Source organism: Asterias rubens, chromosome 8, assembly GCF_902459465.1.
Source record: "Asterias rubens chromosome 8, eAstRub1.3, whole genome shotgun sequence".
Classification (NCBI taxonomy): Eukaryota; Metazoa; Echinodermata; class Asteroidea; order Forcipulatida; family Asteriidae; genus Asterias; species Asterias rubens.
The window spans coordinates 5,257,689-5,282,005 of NC_047069.1; the positions used below are offsets into that span (position 1 = coordinate 5,257,689).

Here is a 24,317-nt window from a genome sequence, read left to right on the forward strand (position 1 = left end):
AAACCATGGGGGTGAGAGTGATGCATTGATGGGTGAGGTTGTCTTGCATCTTCATGATGCTGGCTGGCAATCACTGAACCAAATAGCTTAAAGGCACTGGACACCTTTGGTAATTGTCAAAGACCAGTATTCTCAATTGGTGTATCCAAATATTATGCACAAAATAACAAATCTGGACTAATTTGTCTTCGGAGTTGCAAGAAAATATTAAACGAAAAAACACCCTTTGTCGCACAAATTTGTGTGCTTTCAGATGCATAGTAAAAGGCTTCAGGCTTCAGTGAGAAATTACCTCTTTCTCAGAGGAAGCTGTTTTTCACAATGTTTTATGTTATCAACAGCTCTCCGTTGCTTGTTACCAAGTAAGTTTTTATGCTAACACTTATTTTGAGCAAATGCCAATAGTGTTCAGTGCCTTCAAGTATTTTCCAGAGCTCAAACGCGGCTGATACTAAATGAATACCAAGTAAATGCCTTGGAATTTTGATGTAACATTTATGATGAATTACCTACCAGCTTTTTCCCTGGAACTTTTCAGACGACTTTGGAAATACTGAAATAAAAAGAAAGAGAAATACACACAAAAAAAACGGGTTAAATATAGTGTAGCTACACAAATAAAGTTATTGTTCAAATAGTTTTAAAGAAATGTTAATAAAAGACCCATAAATGATGAACTTAATTGTGTTTGAAGTTTGTTCAATTTTGTTTTTGCACTACTTTGTGTTTACTGAGAGCACTGGAAAAATTAAGTAAAGTCTGTCCAAAGCCAATACTGCTCAATGGACCGATTTATATTTCAAGGTACATTGGCAATAAATGGCTGAGAATATTTCCATTCCACCTCGACAGGATGCCAGTCCATTGCAAGTTACTCCCAAACTCTTGCCAGTGCCCATTTGTACTCCTGGGTGAAGAGAAGCAATTTATGATAAAGTGCCTTGCTCAAGGACACAAGTGTTGCGACTGACCAGGTTGGGATTCGAACCCACAATCTGTGAATCACAGAACTCGATTCCACCACCCTAGACAGCTTAGCCACAACACCACATATTGAGAGTACCTGATCCGATAACAGTTTCACTGAAAACTTTCTCGAATGAACAACGGAAAACAAACAGAAATTGTTTCCCCTTTTCATACATATGCTAACCAAAGTAAGAGACTTCTTTGAGAACAAATAATAGCCTTTTTAAAGATTTTGTTCTAACAAATAAAGATATGAATATAACTTGTTTTTACCATTACTCCGATGTGTTTAAGCACTGCATTTATAACCAGAATCAGTACATTTCCGAGTTCTATTAAAAAAAATCAACAGGCAAATTACTCGGGTGGGATTCCAACCCACAACCTTTGCACTGCTAGAACAGATGTCTCACCACTACACCAGTAGTGCTAGGCTAGATGCAGCTTGAAGAAATTAAGAAATGCGCCACCAAACCAAACTGAGAAGTATCTATGAACTTTTGGATTAATGATTCTACGCTTACTGGTGTTATCTACCGTTATCTAACAGCATCACGAAAGCATTCAGAGCCCAAATGTCAAAGACATCCAGTGAAATGTCAAGGTGTGGCTACCTTCCTGGCTAGACTTGCTGTGAATATGCACAGATGACCTAGAAGAAAACCCACACTAGGGGAAATGGAAAGGCCAGGGGTGTGGCTTAGGCTAGTATGGCTACTTCCCCCTTACAGACTTTAGGGCCATGTCACACGACGCAAACTTTTGCAGGCAACTTGTGCAGGCAATAAAATACATGGCATGATACAGGGCCACTTTTAGTAGTAATGAGTAATTTTTTTCCAAACATGTCTTACAATTCCCAAGAAAATTTTAATGATTATAGTGGCTTCTTGTAAAGCGCACATATCAGTCACTTTTACCCTAAAGACTCTTTTACATTTAGTATTTTCCTGCAAGGTATGTGGGACTTTGTTTGAATTATGAGACCTACTCTTTTCTACATAGCACCATGTAATGGTTTACAGAGTGCTGTGGCGCAATAAACTGCCCAGTAAAACCAGGAACCCCCCTTCTCTTTTTGATCAGGGATGCCTATGACTCTTTCCTTCAAAGCCTGAAAAAAATCGCTACAAAGAAATGGGGGGCACCGTCTTGGGGGGGGGGGGTAATCATCCTTACTCGCAGCTAAGAGCTGAATTGCGAAGGTCGCGGCTACAACGTGTTCAAGAAGCAGGCATGCAAGGGCGCCTTTGGCTGCCAGCCACATCAACCCATTATGACCACGGGCACAGCCAGAGATCGAAAGTGTTTGATTTTTACTGGGGAAGGAAAACCAGATGGTCTGGAAAACCCTCGTGGCACAGCGGAGAACCAACACACAACTCAATTCACATAAATGATGGCCCTGACCAAGTATCGGTCCAGGGTCACCTTGGTGAGAGGCAAGCGCTTTACACACAAGCCAACCATGCCACCCATGGTTAAGTGTCTTGCTAAATGACGCAGGAATCACAACTGGGACAAACTTAGTTCAACCATGGAGGAAGGAAATTTCTTTCTCAATGGTTCAACCCTAGCAGAGTCTTTCTCGAAGGCTTTTTTCTGATTCCACAGAGCATGTACAGAGCTATGCTGAATCCAAGCTCCATCTGGGCCCAATTTCATAGAGCTGCTAAGCACACAAATTTACTTAGCATGAAATTTTTGTCCTTGATAAAAACAGGATTACCAACCAAATTTACATTTGTTGCATATTGCTTGTCACTGTTGTTTGCTGATTCTGAAAATTAAGTGGAAATATGGTTGTTAATCCTGTTTTTATCGGGAAAAAAATTTCATGCGAAGCAAATTTTTGTGCTTAGCAGCTCTATGCAATTGGGCCCTGATAACGAACCAAATGCACTGTGCTATGCACTGTGGCACCAAACTAGTGCAACAACATCAAATGCTTAGGGATGAGTATGCCTCGGGCAAATACAGAGTTTTAATAGAATGAGGTTGAACTTTGGCAGTGTCAACCTCTTCAAAAATTCACCCTTGAAGCATCAGCATTTTTTTAGGGGACAAAATCAGAACTTGGTACAACCATCCTTACTCTATGGTACAACTATTGTGCACATGTGGGTGGTGTCCAACCACGATGACACATTACTCACGTGCAGCAAACAGAAAAGTAGGTCAACTAAATCTGGCTCTAATTGGAAATTTCCACCTCTATGGGCCCCCCAAAAACAATGTCTGGCTTTCTCGGAACCCAACCCTGTACTTCAAAAACCTTCAATATTTGAAGCTTTCTGAGACAGTTAAAGGCAATTGGTATACCTTTGGTTTGTGGACCATATGATTGTTTTAAAGGCAGTGGACACTATTGGTAATTACTAAAAATAATTTTTAGCATAAGCCCTTACTTGGTAATAAGTAATGGGGAGAGGTTGATAGTATAAAACATTGTGAGAAACAGCTCCCTCCTCTGAAGTAACGTAGTTTTTGAGAAAAAGGTAATTTTCCACAAATTTGATTTTGAGACCTCAGATTTAGAATTTGAGGTCTTAACTCGAAATCAAGCATCTGAGCACACAACTCTGGTGACAGGGCGTTTTGTTCTTTTATTATTATCTCGCAACTTCGATGACTAGTTGAGCTGAAATTTTCACAGGTTTGTTATTTTATACACGCAAGTGAGAAGACTCAGGTCTTTGACAATTACCAACAGTGTCCAGTGGCTTTAGTCCTTTAAAAAATGTTATTAGATGTATAACATAAAACTAACATCTAAAAATCTGGTTGCCATTTTGAGATATCATCAAAAATCAGGAGCAATAATGTTCTGGCAAATCTAAGAAGTGTTACTGACAGTTACGCTTCTCAAATGTTGGCGCATGAAAACTGACCAATTGAGCTCAAATTTTCACAGGCTTGTTATTTTATGCTTATAATGGGATCGCCAAGTGAGGACACTGGTCTTTGACAATTACCAAACGTGTACCTTCCCTTTAAGAGAATGAAAACCACTCTTGTTGTTTATTTGGTGACACCATTTGACAAGTTGTTTAATCTAACCCTCCACGACATGGGTGGAATTTATGTGTTACAAAGGAGTACATTCATGAGAGGTCTTCCATTGGCATTTGAAATTTAAAGGCAAAGTATACCTTTGGTTTTCGGAACCGCTGGATTGTTCTAATACTAAATAAATAAGGGAACCAATGTGTGGTGAAGAGGTTTTCAACTTGTGGTTTAATCCCATCGAGGCCTGGTTCTTGATAATTTTACCATGACGAAGTCGAGATAAATTATCAAGAACCAGGACTCGGCGGGTTTAAACCACTGGTTAAAAACCGATTCAATACACTTTGATTTCTATTCATAAATATCTTTTTGGTCAAAAAACGTCAAAACTTTTGGTCAAAAAGTAAAATAAATGCAAAAATTATAATTGTTCAATGATTTCTTTCAACACCAACACCCCTCCAGCTATGAAATGGTAAAGCCCTCCGCCGCCCTTGGGTAAACAACTCCTTATAAGGGAATGCTGTCTGCGTTGCGCGTCGTTCATGTGTCACAACTGTCCCGGCCGTTGCTCTCGACCAATAGGAATGAAGAAACTGTCTTATAATCACAGGTGCCAGCTCGCTTGTCACGCCCATGTTTCAACACTTTTTACTGGTCATAAACAAAGGTTATACACACCCACGTGACGCACTCTCCACCAATAGGAATAGCGAAACTGTCTGAGGTATTTATGAATGTACAATTAAACTAACATGTGAACATTAGAGCCAGTAATTCCATTAGATACAATGATATTGGATAAACGTTCACAAGTGACATGAGCTATAGATGTCAAAACAGTTCACTGCTGTCACGTCCGCAATAGAATTTGAGTGCATATCGCGATGTGACATGACTGAGGTCCAAGGTGAATCTACACGCCAGTTTGGAGGCAGGTCTCTGGCGTTATTCACGAGCCTCAAAGTGTGATGTCAGATGTTCAGGCTAAGACTAGTCCGGACCATAATAACTACTATGGTTGCAACAAGAGGGCGCTATACAACCTTGCTAGCTCCTTGATCCTACATACGCTATTTGATACCTAATTATATGCACTTGACCACACAGACCATACAAAGTGAGAGGCAGGTGGAGAAACTGTTGTTTATGTTGAGAGCTTACAAGATCTAAACAGAAAAGGACAAGACAAATTGCTGCACCACACATTATCCTTGTCAATCTCAGCAATTAGTGTGTGTGGTCATCATCCCTCACAATGTATGCAATGACCTCAGGGTGGGGGCTTCAGAAAATCCCGGGAATGTGGTTTTGTTTTTCTCCTGAAAACTTGGAGGGGGAAAACAAAACTGAAAGCTATGGGGAAAAAATGTCATGACACCATACAAGCAGAAAGTTGACCAAACTATGGCAGTAAAATGGGGAGTGTAGGGGCTACTTGGCTTAAAGGAAGGGTACTCAAAACAAATATTAACTGACTTGGTAACGAGCATTTGAGAGCTGTTGGTAGTATAAAACATTGTGAGAAACAAAACAGCTCCCTCTGAAGTGACATAGTTGTCGAGAAAGAAATCATTTTCCGCGAATTTGATTTCGAGACCTCGGATTTAGAATTTGAGGTCTCAAAATCAACCATCTAAAAGCACACAACTTCATGTGACAAGGGTGCTTTTTTCTTTGGCAACTTGCAACTTCGACGACCAATTATTGTGCTCAAATTTTCACCGGTTTGTTATTTTATGCATATGTTGAGATACACCAAGTGAGAAGACTAGTTTTTGACAATTACCAATGGTGTCCAGTGTCTTTAATATGTTTACACAATCGCCAACTGTGGGGAAAAAAAATTGAAATTAAGGTCTGATTAATTTGTTCACCTCAGGGTGGGGGCTTAACAAAACCTTGGGAATGTTTTTTTTTTCTTCTTCTTTCTGTACCTGAAAACTTAGAGGCAGTGGACACTATTGGTAATTGTCAAATACTTGCCTTTACAGTTGGTGTATCTCAACATTTGCATAAAATAACAAACCTGTGAAAATTTAAGCTCATAATCAGTCATCGAACTTGCGAGATAATAATGAAAAAAAAAAACACCCTTGTCACACGGAGTTGTGTGCGTTTAGATGGTTGATTTCGAGACCTCAAGTTCTAAATCTGAGGTCTCGAAATCAAATTCATGGAAAATTACTTCTTTCTCGAAAACTATGGCACTTTAGAGGGAGCCGTTTCTCACAATGTTTTATACCATCAACCTCTCCCCATGACTTGTCACCAAGAAAGGTTTTATGCTAATAATTATTTTGAGTAATTACCAATGGTGTCCACTGCCTTTAAGAAGGAAAGCTTTGAAAAATAAATTTAAGAAATGTCATGACCCGTGTACAATAAAAGTCTATGCAGCCAAAAATATGGCAGTATGGGTGAGGGTTGGGGTTATTTGGCTTAGCAATGTTTACACAACAACCACTTAGAGCAAACAAGACTGGACAAACAAATTTGAATTTCAGTTCCGACTGACTTGTTCACCTCAGGGTGGGGGCTTAAAAAAATGCTGGGAATGTTTTGTTTTTTCCTTGTACGTGAAAATAAACTTGAAAGCTTTGAAAAATGAATTCCAGAAATGTCATGACCCTATACAAAAAAGTCTATGCAGCCAAAAAGTTGTCCAAAATATGGCAGTAAAACAATTTGGCTTAACAATGTTTACATCAACAACCACTTATAGGGCAAACAAGACTGGACAAACAACTTTGACTTTAAGGTCCTGTTTAACTTGTACATTTTGAAGGAATTCTTAGTGAGGGACTGTCTGTCAGCATGGCGTTTTGTTTTGAAGATGACCAAGGCATGCATGTTATGGGTGCTTGCTCTATGATGTTATCAAGACAGATGTTTGCAACTAGAACCGATGCCAACAAGATGTCAACCTTAAAGGCACTGATGGACACTGTTGGTAATTGCAGAAGACCAATATTCTCAATTGGCATATCTCACATGTATGCATAAAACCTGTGAAAATTTGGACTAAATTGTTCATCGAAGTTGATAGAGAATAATGAAGGAAAAAATACCCATATACTTGTATATTTGTGTGCTTTTATATGCATTATAAAAAGCCAATAAAAGTCTTTGAATATTCGAGGAAGGAAAAAGAAAGAACATTGCATTTTGTGTACTTTCAAACATATAATAAAAGGCTTCAGCTCAAATCTTTTATTAACCGCGTGAGAAATTACCCCTTTCTCAAAAACTAGGTTACTTCAGAGGGAGAGGTTTCTCACATAATGTTATACTATAAACAGCTCTCCCTTGCCTTTTACCAAGTACGTTTTCATGCTAACAATTATTTTGAGTAGTTACCAATAGTGTCCAGTGCCTTTAGGATGACCAAGGCATGCAGTTATTAACAAGGTGGTCTGTTTAAACTACAACCTGATGTCAATCTTAAACACAGTGGACCAGTGAGGAGCCCACCCATCAGTCACAATCCAACATTCCCATAGAATGACTAATCAAAACATTCAATCCATAAACAGTCTTTTGAACCTAACCAGACTTCTTTCAAGAAAGCTTTCTTAAAGGAAATTCGGTAATAGCTTTTGTTTTTGGAACCGTTGGGTTGTTTAATCTTTTGCAGATATCTACAGTAAAGCTAGTTACCTGCACAAGTTTCATTTTCAAAATGTGGTAAATTTTATTTTTATGTATTGTCAAAAATCCAGGGTGCAGGAAGAGTATTCGGCAATTGGAATACACAAACAGAAAAAAACCGCCTCTCAGATTCAAATTACTTTTTTCATAACCACAGTACTCAAAATGCTTTATGGTATCGGAAGCTGCTGTATGCTTTAACTGAGTAAGTTTTTATTGCCACTCATTTTAAGATTACCAAATGTAAACCTTCCATAATTAATTGCAGAAGAGAGAGAGAGAGAGAGAGAGAGAGAGAGAGAGAGAGAGAGAGAGAGAGAGAGAGAGAGAGAGAGAGGGGGAGGGGGTGGGAGAGTACACTTTAGTGTTCATTTGTAAGGTGCACCAACTATCAGTAAACAACTTTAAAACTTGGTGCAATACTGAAAGTGAAAAGACGTCACCCATTAGTTATCTCTCTGTTGAACTATAATAATTATTCTTTCTCAAGATGTGTGCCACCATGCCTTGGCATGTCAGCTATTAGTACTGGGCCTGGAACTGTGACATGGCACATTACATGCTATTACTAGTTTTACTACCATAGAGAAAGGACTGTCCTGTCTCTATGCTACAACCTCTACCAGTGTTGTAGCTAAGGTGGGCGGTGCTGGGCGGGCCTGCCCTGGACTCACAATTCTCGCCCGGCACTCTGGGCAAACAACTTTGAGCCACTCAGCAAAGATTTCCCCTAGAATAAGTCAAAATATTGTCCACTGTGCATTGATCTGAGCATGACACAGCTAATGATAAGGAGTATCAAATGTCACAGAGAAAGAACACAGTCAAAAGGCACTGCAACTTACTGCAAGGCCCCATAACATGAACAGTTTGGAAACCTTGCATCATGCCTGAAGCTTGCACTTCAGCAATATTGGACCCATAGTTAAACATGAATCATTTTGTTGATCCACTCACCCTTGGGGCCTCGGTGGACTTCAAAAAAAAAAAGATTTACTGCCCACCAAAATTGGTCTAGCTACAACCCTGGCTACTACACAGCAAATCTAGGTCTTGGCTTCAAATGATTCATTTCACTGATATCATGAATGACACCTTCACAAGAAATTGTCTCTTTTTCTTTTGGCCACAATACACTATCCATTACTTTCTACTGGCTGTCATTCAATGTCAAATCAATCATACTGATGTTGACATTGCAATTAAAGTGCTGGGGTTGTAGATAAAGTAGCCATTAGTAAGGCCATACCAAGCATTGATGGGGGGACAACGATGGAGAAATTATAACCTGGGTAATTTCTTAGAAGTCCAAGGCTGCTCCATGCTAGCCCCTGGGGACTTGAAAAACCACTCAAAGAAATAATTTAATTTCCAATGAATGGATTTGATGTAATTAGTTTTTTTTTTTAAACACCTATCCTATAATATAATAATAGCTGTGAACTTCTGTGTAGAGGACATTGTTAACTTATAACGAACAGTTACTTATATCAATATAAATTACAAGGGAAACTGATTTTGTGGGTAAATTTGAAATGATTTTGGGGTAGAACAAAGAAAAATTGACTAGAGTGGGACTTGAACCAACGACCTCCGGATTAACGGGCCGGTGTTCTACCAACTGAGCTAACAGTGACAGCTTCCCTAATGACAATTAGAAAGATTGTTCCAAAACTTTTGGCCCGGCAACACTGAAAGATTTTTGACCTAGAACTTTGCTTGCTTGAGGAACATTCAAGCGAGTGATGTCTGGTAGACCAAAGAAATCTTGGAGGAGCGTAATGGAGGAGACAAAATATATCTAGGAGTAGTTTTGTTCAAGCATTGACTACATGAAGATTTTGAGCTACACGCCCCAGGTTGTCTTGTGGATTTCACCTCTCCAAAATATGGGCCATGTGTTGTACATGAGCCATAAGTGGCTTTTGGGTGTCCCTGGATATCTATGTCTGATCTCATACGAGATATAAATCTGTCATAACGGCTTTTAGAGAACACGTTTTTGCCAAACATAAGTGGAATGTGTTACTTTTGAAGGCAATGCTATTGTAAGGCCACTGGGCTTTTTTTTTTTGCTGTCTAATTTTAGAACGCCTGATTGGGGTCATGACTTCCAGGTGACCCCATTTTCTCTAAAAGACCACCATCACTCAGTATCACCAACACATGCTTACACAAATGGCATCTGCCACTAAACATGTCATTGTTTTGACCATACCTCTACGTTTTGACCAAAAACATTCCCACTCCTGCATTTTCTCGTTTACAATAAAACAACTTATTTCATACTGACTCAGGTTAATGATACATTTTGATGATTACAGGTAACTATAGAAACTTAGTAACAGAGCAGATGAAAATGGAGCCAGCATGGAAAAAAAAAAGTGAAGCAGAAGAACTGCTTTTGTACTTTTCCCTTTAGAACAGACAACCACGGGGACAATATCACACAACATTACACATTACACACACAGATCAAAATTTAAGACTGACAGTAGAGAACCGACAAAGATGGATTAAAATAACTATGAGTATAACATGAGAATCGTAAGTTAATAAATTAACTTAGTGACTTGTGTCCAACAGGTATTGTTTAAGTTTTCTAGAAAATGTGCCAATTGTAGCAGGCTGTTCGAGATCTGTATGGAGGTTAACATTCCAGTATAAAATACCTCATTGATTTTGAAAAATTAACGAGGAGTTTGCATTAAGTAAACAACATTTCTGACATAAAGATGTATGTGAGTTTCAAATACCTTTTGGCTGTTTTGAATCAAAGCTGACAAATGGAAATAGACAGACACTCAATGTGTTGTTGTTGGAGAGTGTTTGGTATCACTGTCATCCATCAATATTCAACAGAGGGCGCTATACACTTCTAGCAGTGAGATTACACAAAGGTCTCTTTTTTGCTTCTGTGTATGTTCATACACATTTATAACATAATCCCTTACTGTGGGGAAATGTAATGATGAAAAACAGACAAGAGAAATGTTTACAAGAGAGGCTTTAAAGGCAGTATTGGTAATTACTCAAAATAATTATTAGCATAAAACCTTTCTTGATTACGAGTAATGGGGAGAGGTTGATAGTATAAAACATTGTGAGAAACGGCTCCCGCTCTAAAGTGACGTAGTTTTCGAGAAAGATTTGATTTTGAGACCTCAGGTTTAGAATTTGAGGTCTCAAAATCAAGCATCTGAAAGCACACAACTTCGTGTAACAATGGTATTTTTTATTTTATTATTATCTCGCAACTCCGACGACCAATCAAGCTCAAATTTTCACAGGTTTGTTATTTTATGCATACGTTGAGATACACTGGTCTTTGTGTGAGAAGACTGGTCTTTGTCAATTACCAACAGTGTCCAGAGTCTTTAAGAGACAGATGAAGATTGGGGGGTGGGGGTGGGCAGTATGGGCCATTAGGAATGATCAATGTTTACAAATTTTGATATACTTGTGTAAAGCATTGTACACACAGTAGTTTCCCAAAGTCTGTGAAGAAGAAAATCCACACGCAAATCACTCCGGTGGGATTCAAACCCTTGACCATTGCAATTCTAAAGCAGTGTTTTACCAACCAGACCACCGTAATTGTCAAGTAGCTAGAGGCAGTTTGAATCCTGTATTTAGCTTTGGGGGTACCACAAAATGTTAAAATTGCAAATCCTACACAAGTAATATGCCTTTGAAAATTCTTCACAGTGTTTCCCACCCATCTGTGCAGGGGTAAACAAAAATCTCTTGATCCCTGATGCAAATTTAACATAATTGTTGGAACTCGTTTTGACACACCCTGGAGCTATAAAAATAAAATAAAAAAACCCAGCTCCATGGCCAAACTCACCCACCCAAAATTTTGATTGATTAAATATTGACTGATTATTTAATTTACAGAACGAAGTAATGCCTCAAATGAAGCAGACCAAGTTTTAAACAAAAGCTTTCCAGCCAGGGAGTTTACAAGGACTTTTCCTGGCTTCCAGCAAGCAACTTTGTAAGAAAAGAGAAAATCCCTGACATCTTCACATTATGTGCATCTAGGTCAAACAAGGTCGACTAATAACAAAGGGACTGCACGGGCATGACAGACAATGGCAGAGGTTTATGGGTGTGTATTATTATTACATCCCTTTTGAATAAAATAACGTTTGATTTTCTGTTATTTCTCTCAACATAGAAAAATGAACTTTGATTATTTCTGTTATTTCTTTCTATCGGCCACCCACAGATCAGAATTGTATAACATTGGCTATTCTTAACGTCCCCGCAAAAAAGGGTAAATAATATTTTGTAGGAGAAGTCCGAGGATAGATTGAAAAACCCATGAGAATAAACAGGCAAAATATGACAACAGCAAACACATTACTCCTGCCTAGTACACAAAGTACTCTGGCGCCACTTGCAACAGATATGACAGCCCACACGTAGCTCGACTAATATGGCCAAATCATAATAATAACAACAGCTGTAATCTAGCAGCAACATCAGGACAAACTGTAGCAATATTGAAAGTCATTTCTTGGACGAGGCTGGATCAACAGCAATCATTGTTTGGTCAGCTACAAAACTGTCCAAACACAAATAGTAATTAGGTAAACAAAAATCCAATTGTACCTGTGGATTTACCGATTGATCAAATTTCAACAATTTTTTTTTTCTTCAAAGGATTGTGAGGAATTTTATAACAGGTCCCAATTTTATAAAGCTGTTATGTATGAATATTACTTAGCACAGAGAGATAAGTTGCTTAGAAAGATTGGCTGCATATTGCGCCACAGCATCTTGTAAACCATTATTGGTGCTTTGTGAAGGAATAGGTCTTATATACTTCAACATGCTACACTTATATTGTAGGACAAAAACTAAACACTTTGAGATGAAGCCCGTTATTAGAACTGCCATATTATTATTATAATAATAATAATTAAGAAAAAAATTACCAGGAAAAGTACCATGCTATGTATATTACTTGTGATTTGTTTCCAACCAGTTTTTGCTTAGCAGACAAATTTGCTAAGCAACATGTTTTAATATTATTATTATAATTATTAAGAAAAAACAGCCAAACTAATATTGACTATTATAAACATTATTTGTGATTTGCTCCCAGCTAGTTTAAGCATAAAAAATTGCTAAGCAACATATTTTGCTAGGTAGCTTTATGAAACTATGGGCCCAGATACGTTCATCTTTTATTAAATGCTATTTAAGCTTCAAGTTACTGCAATCAGTGCCTTTGCAAAAACATCTGAACATCTGAAATGTGCCTTTACAAACATTTAACGGGACAATTTGCTAAGCAACATTTTCTGTTAAACAGCTTTATGAAATTGGGCTTGGATATATTCATACTACCTACTTATTAAATGCTTTTTTAGATTCAAGTCACTGAAATCAGTGCCTTTGCAAACATCCAGTATTCAAATATTGAATATTCAAAAAAACGTGTTTTTTTTCTTCTTTTCACAATGAGAATAAGTTAAAGGGTTTTGTTGATACTTTTTTGTAGATTTTTGGCCATGGCATGAATCCCTACTCACTGTGAATGAAGATGTATGTAATACAATTTACCTGGAGAATATTCAGCTTCATTAGTTGTCAAGTTTTTTAGAAAAAAAAAGGTAAAATCATAGAGAGATGTTTTCAGGAGAGACGAAAATATGTTTGTGACTTTGTTTTACTAATTTCTCAAAAACTACAGCACCTCAACAGATAAAATTTGAAGGGAAGCTTTCTACCATCATTATCTTCAAACAGTGTGAGTTTGATGTAAATCTGTGGACATTGTGTTTTGTGTATTACAAAACTACCTAGACCTTGTAAGTTGACTGAGGCTAAGTTTTGTATAAAACATGATGGGATGATGGACAGGGATAAAATGTGCACACTTTAAGTGTTTTATACATGCATAAAAATCCCCAAACTGTTTGTTTATTGGTAAAAAAAGGAGGTGTTTGATATTGCTAATACTCACGCCTACAGCCAGCTCTGCATGCAACTAGTGACCCTTCGACTTGACTACTCCACTTATTGAATGTAGGCCAATACAACTGTCATTTCTTATCCGTATACGAAATAAGATATTTTAAAAGTTCAATATTAGATTAAAATGAACAAACTCTTGAATGTAAACGATAGCCCTTCCAGATTTTTTGTGACACTTCCAAGGACTTTCAAGTAAGGCAAAAATTAGCATTGTTGAGGAGTTTCTAGGCTTCAAAAATATCCCAGGACTCGATTTCATGGACTTGTTTTAAAGCAGCCCTGGATATATACCTGGGCAGTCACTCTGGAGTATATGTCAATTTCATTATGCGGCAACCCACGATGATTTTCTAGGAAGAAAATCATTAACCCAGAGAATTCTCTGTGTACATTCTTCTTGTTGCTTGTAGGGTAATTCTAAGCCATAATGGGGAAGAAGGGTGAAAAACAACTGCTGATGAGCGGAGAAAATCTACGTTTCAGTATTTACGGGAAAAGGATTGAGGGGCCTGGGGGACGGAATTGATGCTTTACATCTTGAAAAGGCCTGGAAATTTGGGGGTGTTGTTTTTTGTTACCGGTTTTACGTAGTACTTCCTCAACATTTGTTTTTCATCCCATAATCTACAAAAGGGGATGGTGAAAAAAGCTGTCTGATATTTTTTGTAGATTAAATTTTGGATGTAGATTTCTTTTTAACGATGGGAATCTTCTTCTACAGACGCTACGTGACAGCAGGTAAATCTATTATTCTCGGTAATGTGCTCATGCTTTAGAAGTACGTAAACAATGGAAATTTACCTTATAATAGTAATATAATAATAATCCGTTTTTATAAAGTGCTATCACGCCCGAGGGATGTCTCAAAGCATTTCCGACATTATTACCCCTGGTCACTGGGCCTTAAATCATTCCTTAAAACCATCTCAGCTCCCTGGGAGTATACATGCGCAATATATGCGCTACTTGGCTAAACCAATCACAAGAAAACCATCTCTGCCTTCACAGGTACCCACTTACCCCTGGGTGGAGATAAAGCAATTATAATTATGTGTCTTGCTTAGGGACACAAGTGGGACGACCGGGATTCGAACCCACACTCTGCATCAGAGCTTGAGTTCGGTGTTCTTATCCACTAGGCCACCCCATCCCACCAGGGCCCAATTTCATGGAGCTGCTAAGCACAAACATTTGCTAAACATGAAATTTCTTCCTTGATAAAAACAGGATTACCAACCAAATGTCCACGTGATTTTCAGGATACGCAAGCAACAGCTGAATACCAGTAACAAGCAATATGCAACAAAAAGAAATTTTGCTGGTAATCCTGTTTTTGTCAAAGAGAAAAATCATGCTAAGCAAATTGTTGTGCTCTATGAAATTGGGCCCTGGTAAGTCTGCTGCCACCTAGTTTTACAAAGTCTGCCAACAGACCACCTAACCCATGACGTCCCATAGTTACATTAGAGCAACATAGCCTGGCCTTCCTGCAGGCATGAGTTGTACACAGCTCGACAGAAGAAAATATTTCATGAAGACTAACACTGATTGATATTTGTTATCAAGTTTTGATGTTTAGAGAGGGCAGTACATTCTCAAAACTAATGAAACAGGTAGGCCTACATTTAAAACTCTTGAATTTATGAGGAAAATTTAACACAAATGTGAAATTTCCCATATGACCTATGGTTCTTTAAGAGTTATTCAAAACTTAAGGCTAGTCCTAAGTTAGGATGAGTAGCTTCTTATCTCAAGATATGACTAGTCTTAACTCATATTGTGAAAGCCACCACAGTATTTTGCCTGCCAGAAAGGCCCTGAAAAGTACCTGGACAATATTTTTGAAAACAGATTTGGAGCTGGCCAAAAGCAGATGTTCCAAAGATCACTTTTTGATCTATAACCCCAGAAAACAATCCCCAGCGGACTGGAAACAGTCCCTGGTGCACTTTGTAAGTTACTAATAGACCATGAAAAGAGTTTCTGACGCTCTTGAAAATTGGGCTTCAGTTAAAGGCTCTGGACACATTTGGTAATTACTAAAAATAACTGTTAGCATAAAAACTTTCTTGGTACTGAGCAATGGAGGGCTGTTGGTAGTATAAAACAGTGTGAGAAACGGTTTCCTCTCAAGTAACACAGTTTTTGAGAAAGTGGTAATTTCTCGCTCAAATATTAAAAACTTCAGGCCTGAAGCCTTTTTATTAGGCATCTGAAAGCACACAAATTGTGCACCGAGGGTGTTTCTTTCTTTCATTATTCTCTTTATGCATATGTTGAGATACACCAAGTGAGAAGACCGGTCTTTGACAATAACCAATAGTGTCTACTGCCTTTAACTCATTATGAATCCATCCCAGTGCCTTTAAATGGTTAAATGGAGTAAGGTCTCTGGGTCAAGGTATTGATCTTGTCATGGGGGAGGAGAGACAGCACTAGCGGTACATCCCTGAGGGGGCAAAGGAGCATGTGAACTTGATGGATTATCCAAGAATGCATACCCCTCAAACATAACAAAATATAGGAAAGTGAATACAACATCAAACACTGCTCTGTGTTGTACTAACTCCGTGGACATGCCTTTGGTCCGTATAAAATCCCAATTCTTCAACACTGTCGAAAAGACACTGTGAGCAGACCAACATAGTGTTTGAATTAGTCCCTACAACATGTAGACATTACTTTGTTATGTAAATCCTATTCTTCAACACTGTCGGAGCAGATCCACATAGTGTTTCAAGTCCCTACAATATGTGGACATTAATTTGTTATGTAAATCCTATTCTTCAACACTGTCAAAAACACTGTGTGAGCAGATCCACATAGTGTTTCAAGTCCTTACAATATGTGACCATTCCTTTGTTTTGTAAATCCTATTCTTCAACACTGTCAAAAACACTGTGTGAGCAGCTCCACATAGTGTTTCAAAAACAGTGCAATATGTAATCATTCCTTAGTTCTGTAAAAATCCTATTCTTCAACACTGTCAAAAACAGTGCGTGGACATGTGGGAGTCCAAATAGTGTTTCAAGTCCCTACAATGTGGTCATATGTTCTGTAAAAAAAACACTGTGTAGGCAGGATCCACATAGTGTTTCAAGTCCCTGCAATATGTGGTCATTCCTTTGTTCTGTAAGAATCCTATTCTTCAACACTGTCAAAACAGTGTGTGGACATGTGGGAGTCCACATAGTGTTTCAAGTCCCTACAATAATGTGGTCATTCCTCTGTTTAGTTAATCCTATTATTCAACACTGTCAAAAACAGTGCGTGGACATGTGGGAGTCCACATAGTGATTCAAGTCCCTACAATATGTAATCATTCCTTAGTTCTGTAACAATCATATTCTTAAACATTGTCAAAACAGTGGACATGTGGGAGTCCACATAGTGTTTCAAGTCCCTACAATAATTTGGTCATTCTTTTGTTTTGTTAATCCTATTATTCAACACTGTCAAAACAGTGTGTGGACATGTGGGAGTCCTTGTAGTGTTTCAAGTCCCTACAATGTGGTCATTCCTTTGTTCTGTAACAATCATATTCTTAAACACTGTCAAAACAGTGTGTGGATATGTGGGAGTCCACATAGTGTTTCAAGTCCCTACAATATGTGGTAATTCCTTTGATTTGTTAATCCTATTATTCAACACTGTCAAAAACAGTGCGTGGACATGTGGGAGTCCACATAGTGATTCAAGTCTCTACAATATGTAATCATTCCTTAGTTCTGTACGATCATTCTTAAACATTGTCATAACAGTGGACGTGTGGGAGTCCACATAGTGTTTCAAGTCCCTACAATAATGTGGTCATTCTTTTGTTTTGTTAATCCTTTTCTTCAACACTGTCAAAACAGTGTGAGGACATGTGGGAGTCCACGTAGTGTTTCGAGTCCCTACACTATATGGACCTCTTTGTACTCAGGGTCCACAAGTGTAAAGTAGCATTAAAACAAACATCATATTTAACATTTGAAATAAAAAAAGTTTCTTATGCTGCATGAAGTAACAAACTGAAAAAGTATCTTTTTGAAAAAAACAAGAGAATTAAATGATGACAACTGAGAGTACTCTTCAATAATTCTTGCTGTCTAGTATTAATCACGATCTTGGCAGAGGAAAGACAATGACTGTTTTCTATTAAAGCTCAAAGTGTTGCCACCTGAGTACATTGGACAGGTAACTGTCACTTTCCACTTAATAAGCACTGCAACCCAGCACTCCATCAACCCATAAGCATTCAAGTGTAATGCAAGGATGGGGATTTTAACCACAGTTCATACAGTGATGCTCACAATAAAAAAAATTACAGCTTCAAGAGCAATGCCCCACACAAGTGTTTTTATTTGGAAAACACTTCTGATTGATTTAATAATTCAATATAATTGTCCCAAATTGAAGTGCCCACCTCAAATTTAGACTGTTTTAGTTGTCGTGTGGATCGAAAAAAGGAATACGTCTAGGGTGTAGGTGGCAACCCCCCCCCCCTCCTTCCTACCAATTGATTCTACCTTTCCGAAAGCAGGGCAGCATCAGACCAGGCGCTCGGCCAGGAGAGGCGAATCGCGGACCCCCATCGCCAAGAGCCCGAAGACTCCGTACTCTGCGTCTTTTTTGACATTTGGGCACATGCCTCACAGATATCTCAGCGCAAAGACCAGTCTTCTCACTTGGTGTATCCCAACATAGCATGCATAAAATAACAAATCTGTGAAAATTTGGACTCAATTGGTCATCCAAATTGCAAGAGACTAATGAAAGACAAACCCCCTTGTTGTACAAAATTGTTTGCTTTCAGATGCCTTAGAAAAGGCTTCACTGGCCTTAAGTATTTTACTATTTGAGTGAGATGTACTTCTTTCTCAAAAACTACATTACTTCAGAGGGAGCTGTTCATCACAATGTGTGATACTATAAACAGCTCTTGCTCGTTACCAAGTAAGATTTTATGCCAACAATGATTCTGAGTATTACCGATAAATAGTGTCGAATTGACAAGGGCAGTCAAGAAAAACATCAGATTCTTCAACAATCTCTTCCCCAAAATATATACTATCATTTCTGCCGCAAAAATAATCACAACAGCCGCTCGAAACTCAATACAAAACATAAATCTCTGGAGAAAAAAGCCACCCAGGTATGATGTGTGTGTAAAAACTGTAAATACGAGAGTCGGAGAGTATGGATTTGTCATTCAAATCCTTGGGGACGTTTTATGGAAAAATACGTACCGCAAAAGTAATTTTGCGAGAGCTTAGCGCTGAAATTATATACATATAATTACCATGCGCTGATACTGGACTCTCTTTTTTTTTAGCACTAGACACAAACAACCTTCATTGGAAACGCTGAGAATTGTCGTCATTTCAAAAGGAAATCCTGTGACTAGGCTGAATGTAATTGACTTTGAAAATTTGCAAGTTAATAATCTTATACCTGTTTTGCAAACATTGTGGTTGTTTTGGACTTATGGACTGTTTTTTATAATTATAAATAAAGGTTAGCCGATATCATTGATCATCATCTTTGATGACAATCAAAGGAAAAGTGCACCCGTGTACGCCCTGCACTGGACTCTGGGCCAATGATAGCCTTTCACGCGTGCACGTTTTCATAAAAGATGGCAGCCAATGTAAGGGGTCTGTCATCTGTATTTGGGGGGGGGGGGGGGGGGGGGCTTTGAGATCAAATGTAATTTAATCTGGTGATGGTGACTTAGGGGGCCTTATCATGCCCTATACTGCATATTCACCGTACAGAGTACCCCCTAAAAATGTAGATTTTTGTGTATTCCTTGGAAGTTCTTGGCTTGTTTTAAGTTGAGGTTGAGATTGTTTGCAGTATCATTATATATGTCTGCCAATCAGCTTTGCTTTGCTTGGATGTTGAAGGATTTGGGTACTTTTTGTACGACACAGAAAACACTGTCCAAAGATTTGTACTAAACTTACAAGGTTTGAAGATAACGCTGGTAGAAAGCTTCCCTTAAAATATCACTTAATTAGGTGCTGTAACTTTTATGAAAAGAGTAAAACAATGTCACAAATAATTTTTGTCTCAAAAGACGAAAGTTACTTTTGCATGTACAACATAATACATGACTCTCCAGAAAACTCTGTGGTTTTCACTTTTGTTTCCAAAAAACTTGACGACTAAAGGAGCTGAAACTTCTATTGAAAAAATTATATTACATACATCTTCATTACCATGTCATGGCCAAAAAAACTTGATCTACAAAAGGTATCAAAACCCTATAAGGGGAGACAAAGTAATTTATCTGGCGACAAAACCCATGCTTTTTCAGAGCCTTCACTGCATATTCACCCACTAAAAATGTAAATTTTTTGTTTTGCTTAGAATTTTTCTGTTTTGCCAGGGTGGAATTTGTAAGCCTTTTAGGATAACGTGCGCAGACGGAATGTCTGGGGGAGGAATAATGCACAGGCATGCTTGCGGACTTAGAAAGCAACAGTAAGTAACGGATAAGTCCACTTCATCTTGTCACAAGACAAAAAGTGTAAAGGACTCGTTTGAACTTTTCTAGTCACGGTAAATCCAAATAACAAAATGTCAAAAAAGCAATAACGGTATTTTTTAATTGGAAACCTTATTTAAAAACAAGTAATCTGAAGGAGTAAACAACAATTAGAGTTACTTTATAAAGTAATCTTTTTCGCTGTCAAGCATTTACTGTTATAAACCTTTTTAAAATTCTATTTTTAAAACCACTAAATGGTTCAACTCGCCCCTTTGTTGAGGATATTAACATGGGACATATATTTATATATTTTGACATCAGTCAGTTTCCCTTGTGGTTTATCACTTGACATTTGAAATATAAAAGTTGCATCCCTTAAGGTGATATATTTTTAAATATCAAATAACAAAAACAATCGGTGCGGCCCCCAAAATCGAGGCTGGCGGGGACGAGCAACATGTTTTTTTTTTACTTGGCTTTAATTGTTTAATTAATTACCTGTAATTATCGACATATTTGTTTCATTACCTTGAGTCAGTATGAAATAAATGTTGTTGTTGTTATTCGTTTCCGAAAAAAATAGGGAGACTTCCAACAGTAGGGCTCGATAGCTCAGGGCCCAATTTCAAAGAGCTGCTAAGCACAAAAATTTGCTTAGCATGAAATTTCTTACTTGATAAAAGCAGGATTACAAACCAAATTTCCACGTGATTTTCAGGATAAGCAAACAACAGCTGAATATCATAGTAACAAGCAATATGCAACAAATGGAAATTTGGTTGGTAATCCTGTTTTTATCAGGAAAGAAATTTCATGCCAAGCAAATTTTTGTGCTTAGCAGCTCTATGACATTGGGCCCTGTTGGTAGAGCACCAGCATGTTAATCCGAAGGTCGCATGTACAAATCCCGCATCGGTCAATCTTTTCTTACAAATTTACCTACTCAATTTCCCTTGTGGTTTATTACTGTTTCTGTGGCGTCACTCTATTGATGAAAGTGTAGATTATTTTTACGAATCTACACCTAACTGGTTTCGTTATGAAACTCAGTCAACTGTAGATTAACGATTCATTACGAATCTACAGTAGAGCGTACAAGTGATACTTAAACTTGAAAATGACTGTGTTTCCAAAAATAACATGATGTGAAAAACTCAGCTGAAAACATGTTATAATATTTCAATTTCAGAAAACATTTTTCTAATAAAACAATTTACTTTAGCAAAAACACAATTTTATACAAAACATCGTCTTCAAAAATGTTGCAAGCACTATATAATGTGCTTGTAAACTTTATCATCAAAACTAGTTATAAATGTGATCAAACAACGTTTGACAAAGTACAAAGTTTGGGGGAAATAGTTTAAGTCAGAGAATAGACTCTTAAGTGTAGATTCGTGACTACAATGTACTCATGGCTCATGATACATTCTAGCCACGAATCTACACTTTCTCGTCCGTTCTCCTTAAAATTATTTGATCCGATGGACTACCAAGACAATTTGAAGTGTACAATCATCGTATCCAGAATATTCAACCCGCGCTAAGGTCTCTTTCCACAACGAAAACAATCCTGACTTGACTTCACCCGGTCATCCCGGGAAAACAACAGATCTAGATCACTCCATACCTGGAGGAAGCGGGAATAGGATTTGGATCATAAACTGACACTCCACGACGACGACAGGAAAAACAAAACAAAAATGTCTTCTCCTTTGGGAATCGCTTCTTAAGACAACCTAAAGGCGACGTGGAATCCTCCATAGTTAGTCAATGTTGTGCGTTCTTCGGGGCAAAGAATTACGGGGGCCCGAGATTGAGAGCATATTAAAAAGCAACGTCCTCCATCACTCTGTTATTAGTATACAGTGATCTAGTTGATAGATCTACTTTCAGTTTGAAGCCGGGGCTTTGTTTCAGTGTTAAGATTCAAAAGAGACATGTTTTATTTTTTTATTAGGTTGATGAGTTTGTTCCAAGATGGATGATGAATCAATTGGGAAAAGGTTGGATTACAAATTGAAAATAAATTTGGAAGGGCTTTGAAAATTTTTATTTTCTGATTAGAATGTACGTACATAGACTAAAGCCACTTGGTCCCATACACAAGCTAGCCTAAGGAGCTGATACGCACGATTTGTGGGCCGATACATGCACATTTTGTAATATGACAACAGAAACGAAACATTCACACAACAAACATTAAGAGAAAACAATATGCTCAAGTAGGGCTTTTACATCCAAGATAAAATCCAAATAGAAAGCATTCTGAAGACCTTTATTCGACTGAGCATGCTGAGCAAATGCAAACATACAAAAATTTCAGTCCAGAATGCCCCCAGTTTTGAAAACCTGGGGAGGACCCTTGAGCGACAACTTGAGATTATAGAAGCCATTTTGTGTCGAAACACAATGCATTGGCAAAAACAGGGTGCTAGACTAGTCTGCTCATTGGGTTGTGTTGCGTTTGGACCGAAACTGGCGCCCAGCAAACACGCGACTAAAGAAAACTCGTCCCTCTATGTGGCAAATCTCTCTCTACCTCTCAATACACAGCTCAGCCTTTACTCATTGTTTCAGCTTTGCTCACAAACCAAATCTTTCCATCAATATGAATGAAGTCCCTTTGGAAGACAATTTGCGTTTACTTTACGCTTCAAAGTAAACACTTGGAAAAAAGTCATTTCCGCTCGCCCAACCCCCAGCCCATATCCTCGACAGCTCAAAGTTGTTGAAATCCCCCTCTTAAGGACAAAATAAACGCCTGCTACCCAGTATGCTGCAACGTATGAATAAATCGTCTCACAGGTTGGAAAGGGGAGACTCGAAGATTTACCAAGATCTTAGCAAGAGGACAGGAATTACAGTAAGATCCGGAACTGCATATTACGGAGCTTAGTTGGTGTCAAGTTCTTATTCATTTTGCATTGTCTTCTTTCTTTACTCAACGAGAGAAGAGAAGAGAAGAGAAGGAAAAAAAAAACGGTCATATTTACGAAGTTCAAAGCAAGACATTATTTCAGCTAATCAAAAAGGGGAATCCATTGGGCTACCCAGGTAAGCTTGAGGCATGAGTTTGTTATCCTGGGTGAGAATTTCAAACCGATTCTAATTCCGAGGATTTGTCACAAATTTCAACTTCGTCTCTGGACCCTTAAAACTCTGACAATTTTTATCAAACTTGGATATGAGCAAACTGCATCAAAATGGACGGGAAAACCAATTTATCAACCAAATTATCCTCTTAAACTGTGTCATGTTTAAAGCCCTGTTTTATACTTCTTGTGAATCAAATGCCAAGAAAATTTGATATCAAGACCCTGTGAATGTTTTGCAAAACCCATCAAAATGTCTGGGAAAACCAATTAATCAAGACAATCAATCAATTGGAAACTGTGCAAGGCTTAAAGCCCATTTCATGCGAATTAAATGCAAAGCAAATTTGATGACAAAACTATGTTCTCCCAGGTGAGTGTTTTGCAGGCTCTACTCTTGCAAATTGTTTGTTGTGAATTTGTGACGTCAAGTATGAACCGGGCTTAAAGCCATTATACACTTTCGGAACAGAAACAAAAAAAAAGTTCACAGATTTACAAACACTCCCAGGGTTTAAAGAAGGTAATGGTGAAAGACTTCTCTTTTTTAGAAAACATTCAAACAATTATCAATTCGAGATGTCGAGAATTACGGATTTATTTTAAACACATGTCATGACACGGCGAAGCGTGCGGAAACAAGGGTGGGTTTTCCCGTTATTTTCTCCCGACTCCGATGACCGATTGAGCCTAAATTTTCACATGTTTGTGTCACAAGTTGTGATACACGAAGTGTGGGCATTTGGACAATACTGTTTACCAAAAGTGTCCAATGGCTTTTAAGGCAGAAACATCAATCTAAGAAGATAAAAAATAAATATTACAGACACGACTTCCAAATCCACAAGAAATGATGATCTGATGTCGAAATAATCGTTTATATAAACAACTCTCTTTAAGTTTGGATTGATTCTGTCTTCAGAAATCTTACATTCCGGATATCTTACAGATTGGTGGTAAAAATTCTGATGCTCAATGGTGAAAATGTACATTGTTGTTCTTCATTTTGTCCCTCTTCGAGAGACTTTTTATCCCTCACACCAAGTTTTAAAACCTATACTTTGGACCAAACCGAACAAAATGAACCTGAAAATCCTGACCTACATATAAGTGTACATATTACA

At 38.0% G+C, this 24,317-nt stretch overlaps 1 protein-coding gene across 1 annotated transcript in view; it reads right to left on the reverse strand.

Moving 5' to 3' along the window:
• Nucleotides 1-505: 505 nt before the first annotated feature.
• LOC117293537 overlaps nt 506-24,317 on the reverse strand; it is a 36,456-nt gene continuing 12,644 nt past the window's right edge. Inside the window, exon 3 of the mRNA XM_033775894.1 lies at nt 506-553. Coding sequence (XP_033631785.1) covers nt 506-553 — 48 coding nt within the window. The remainder of the gene's footprint in view (nt 554-24,317) is intronic.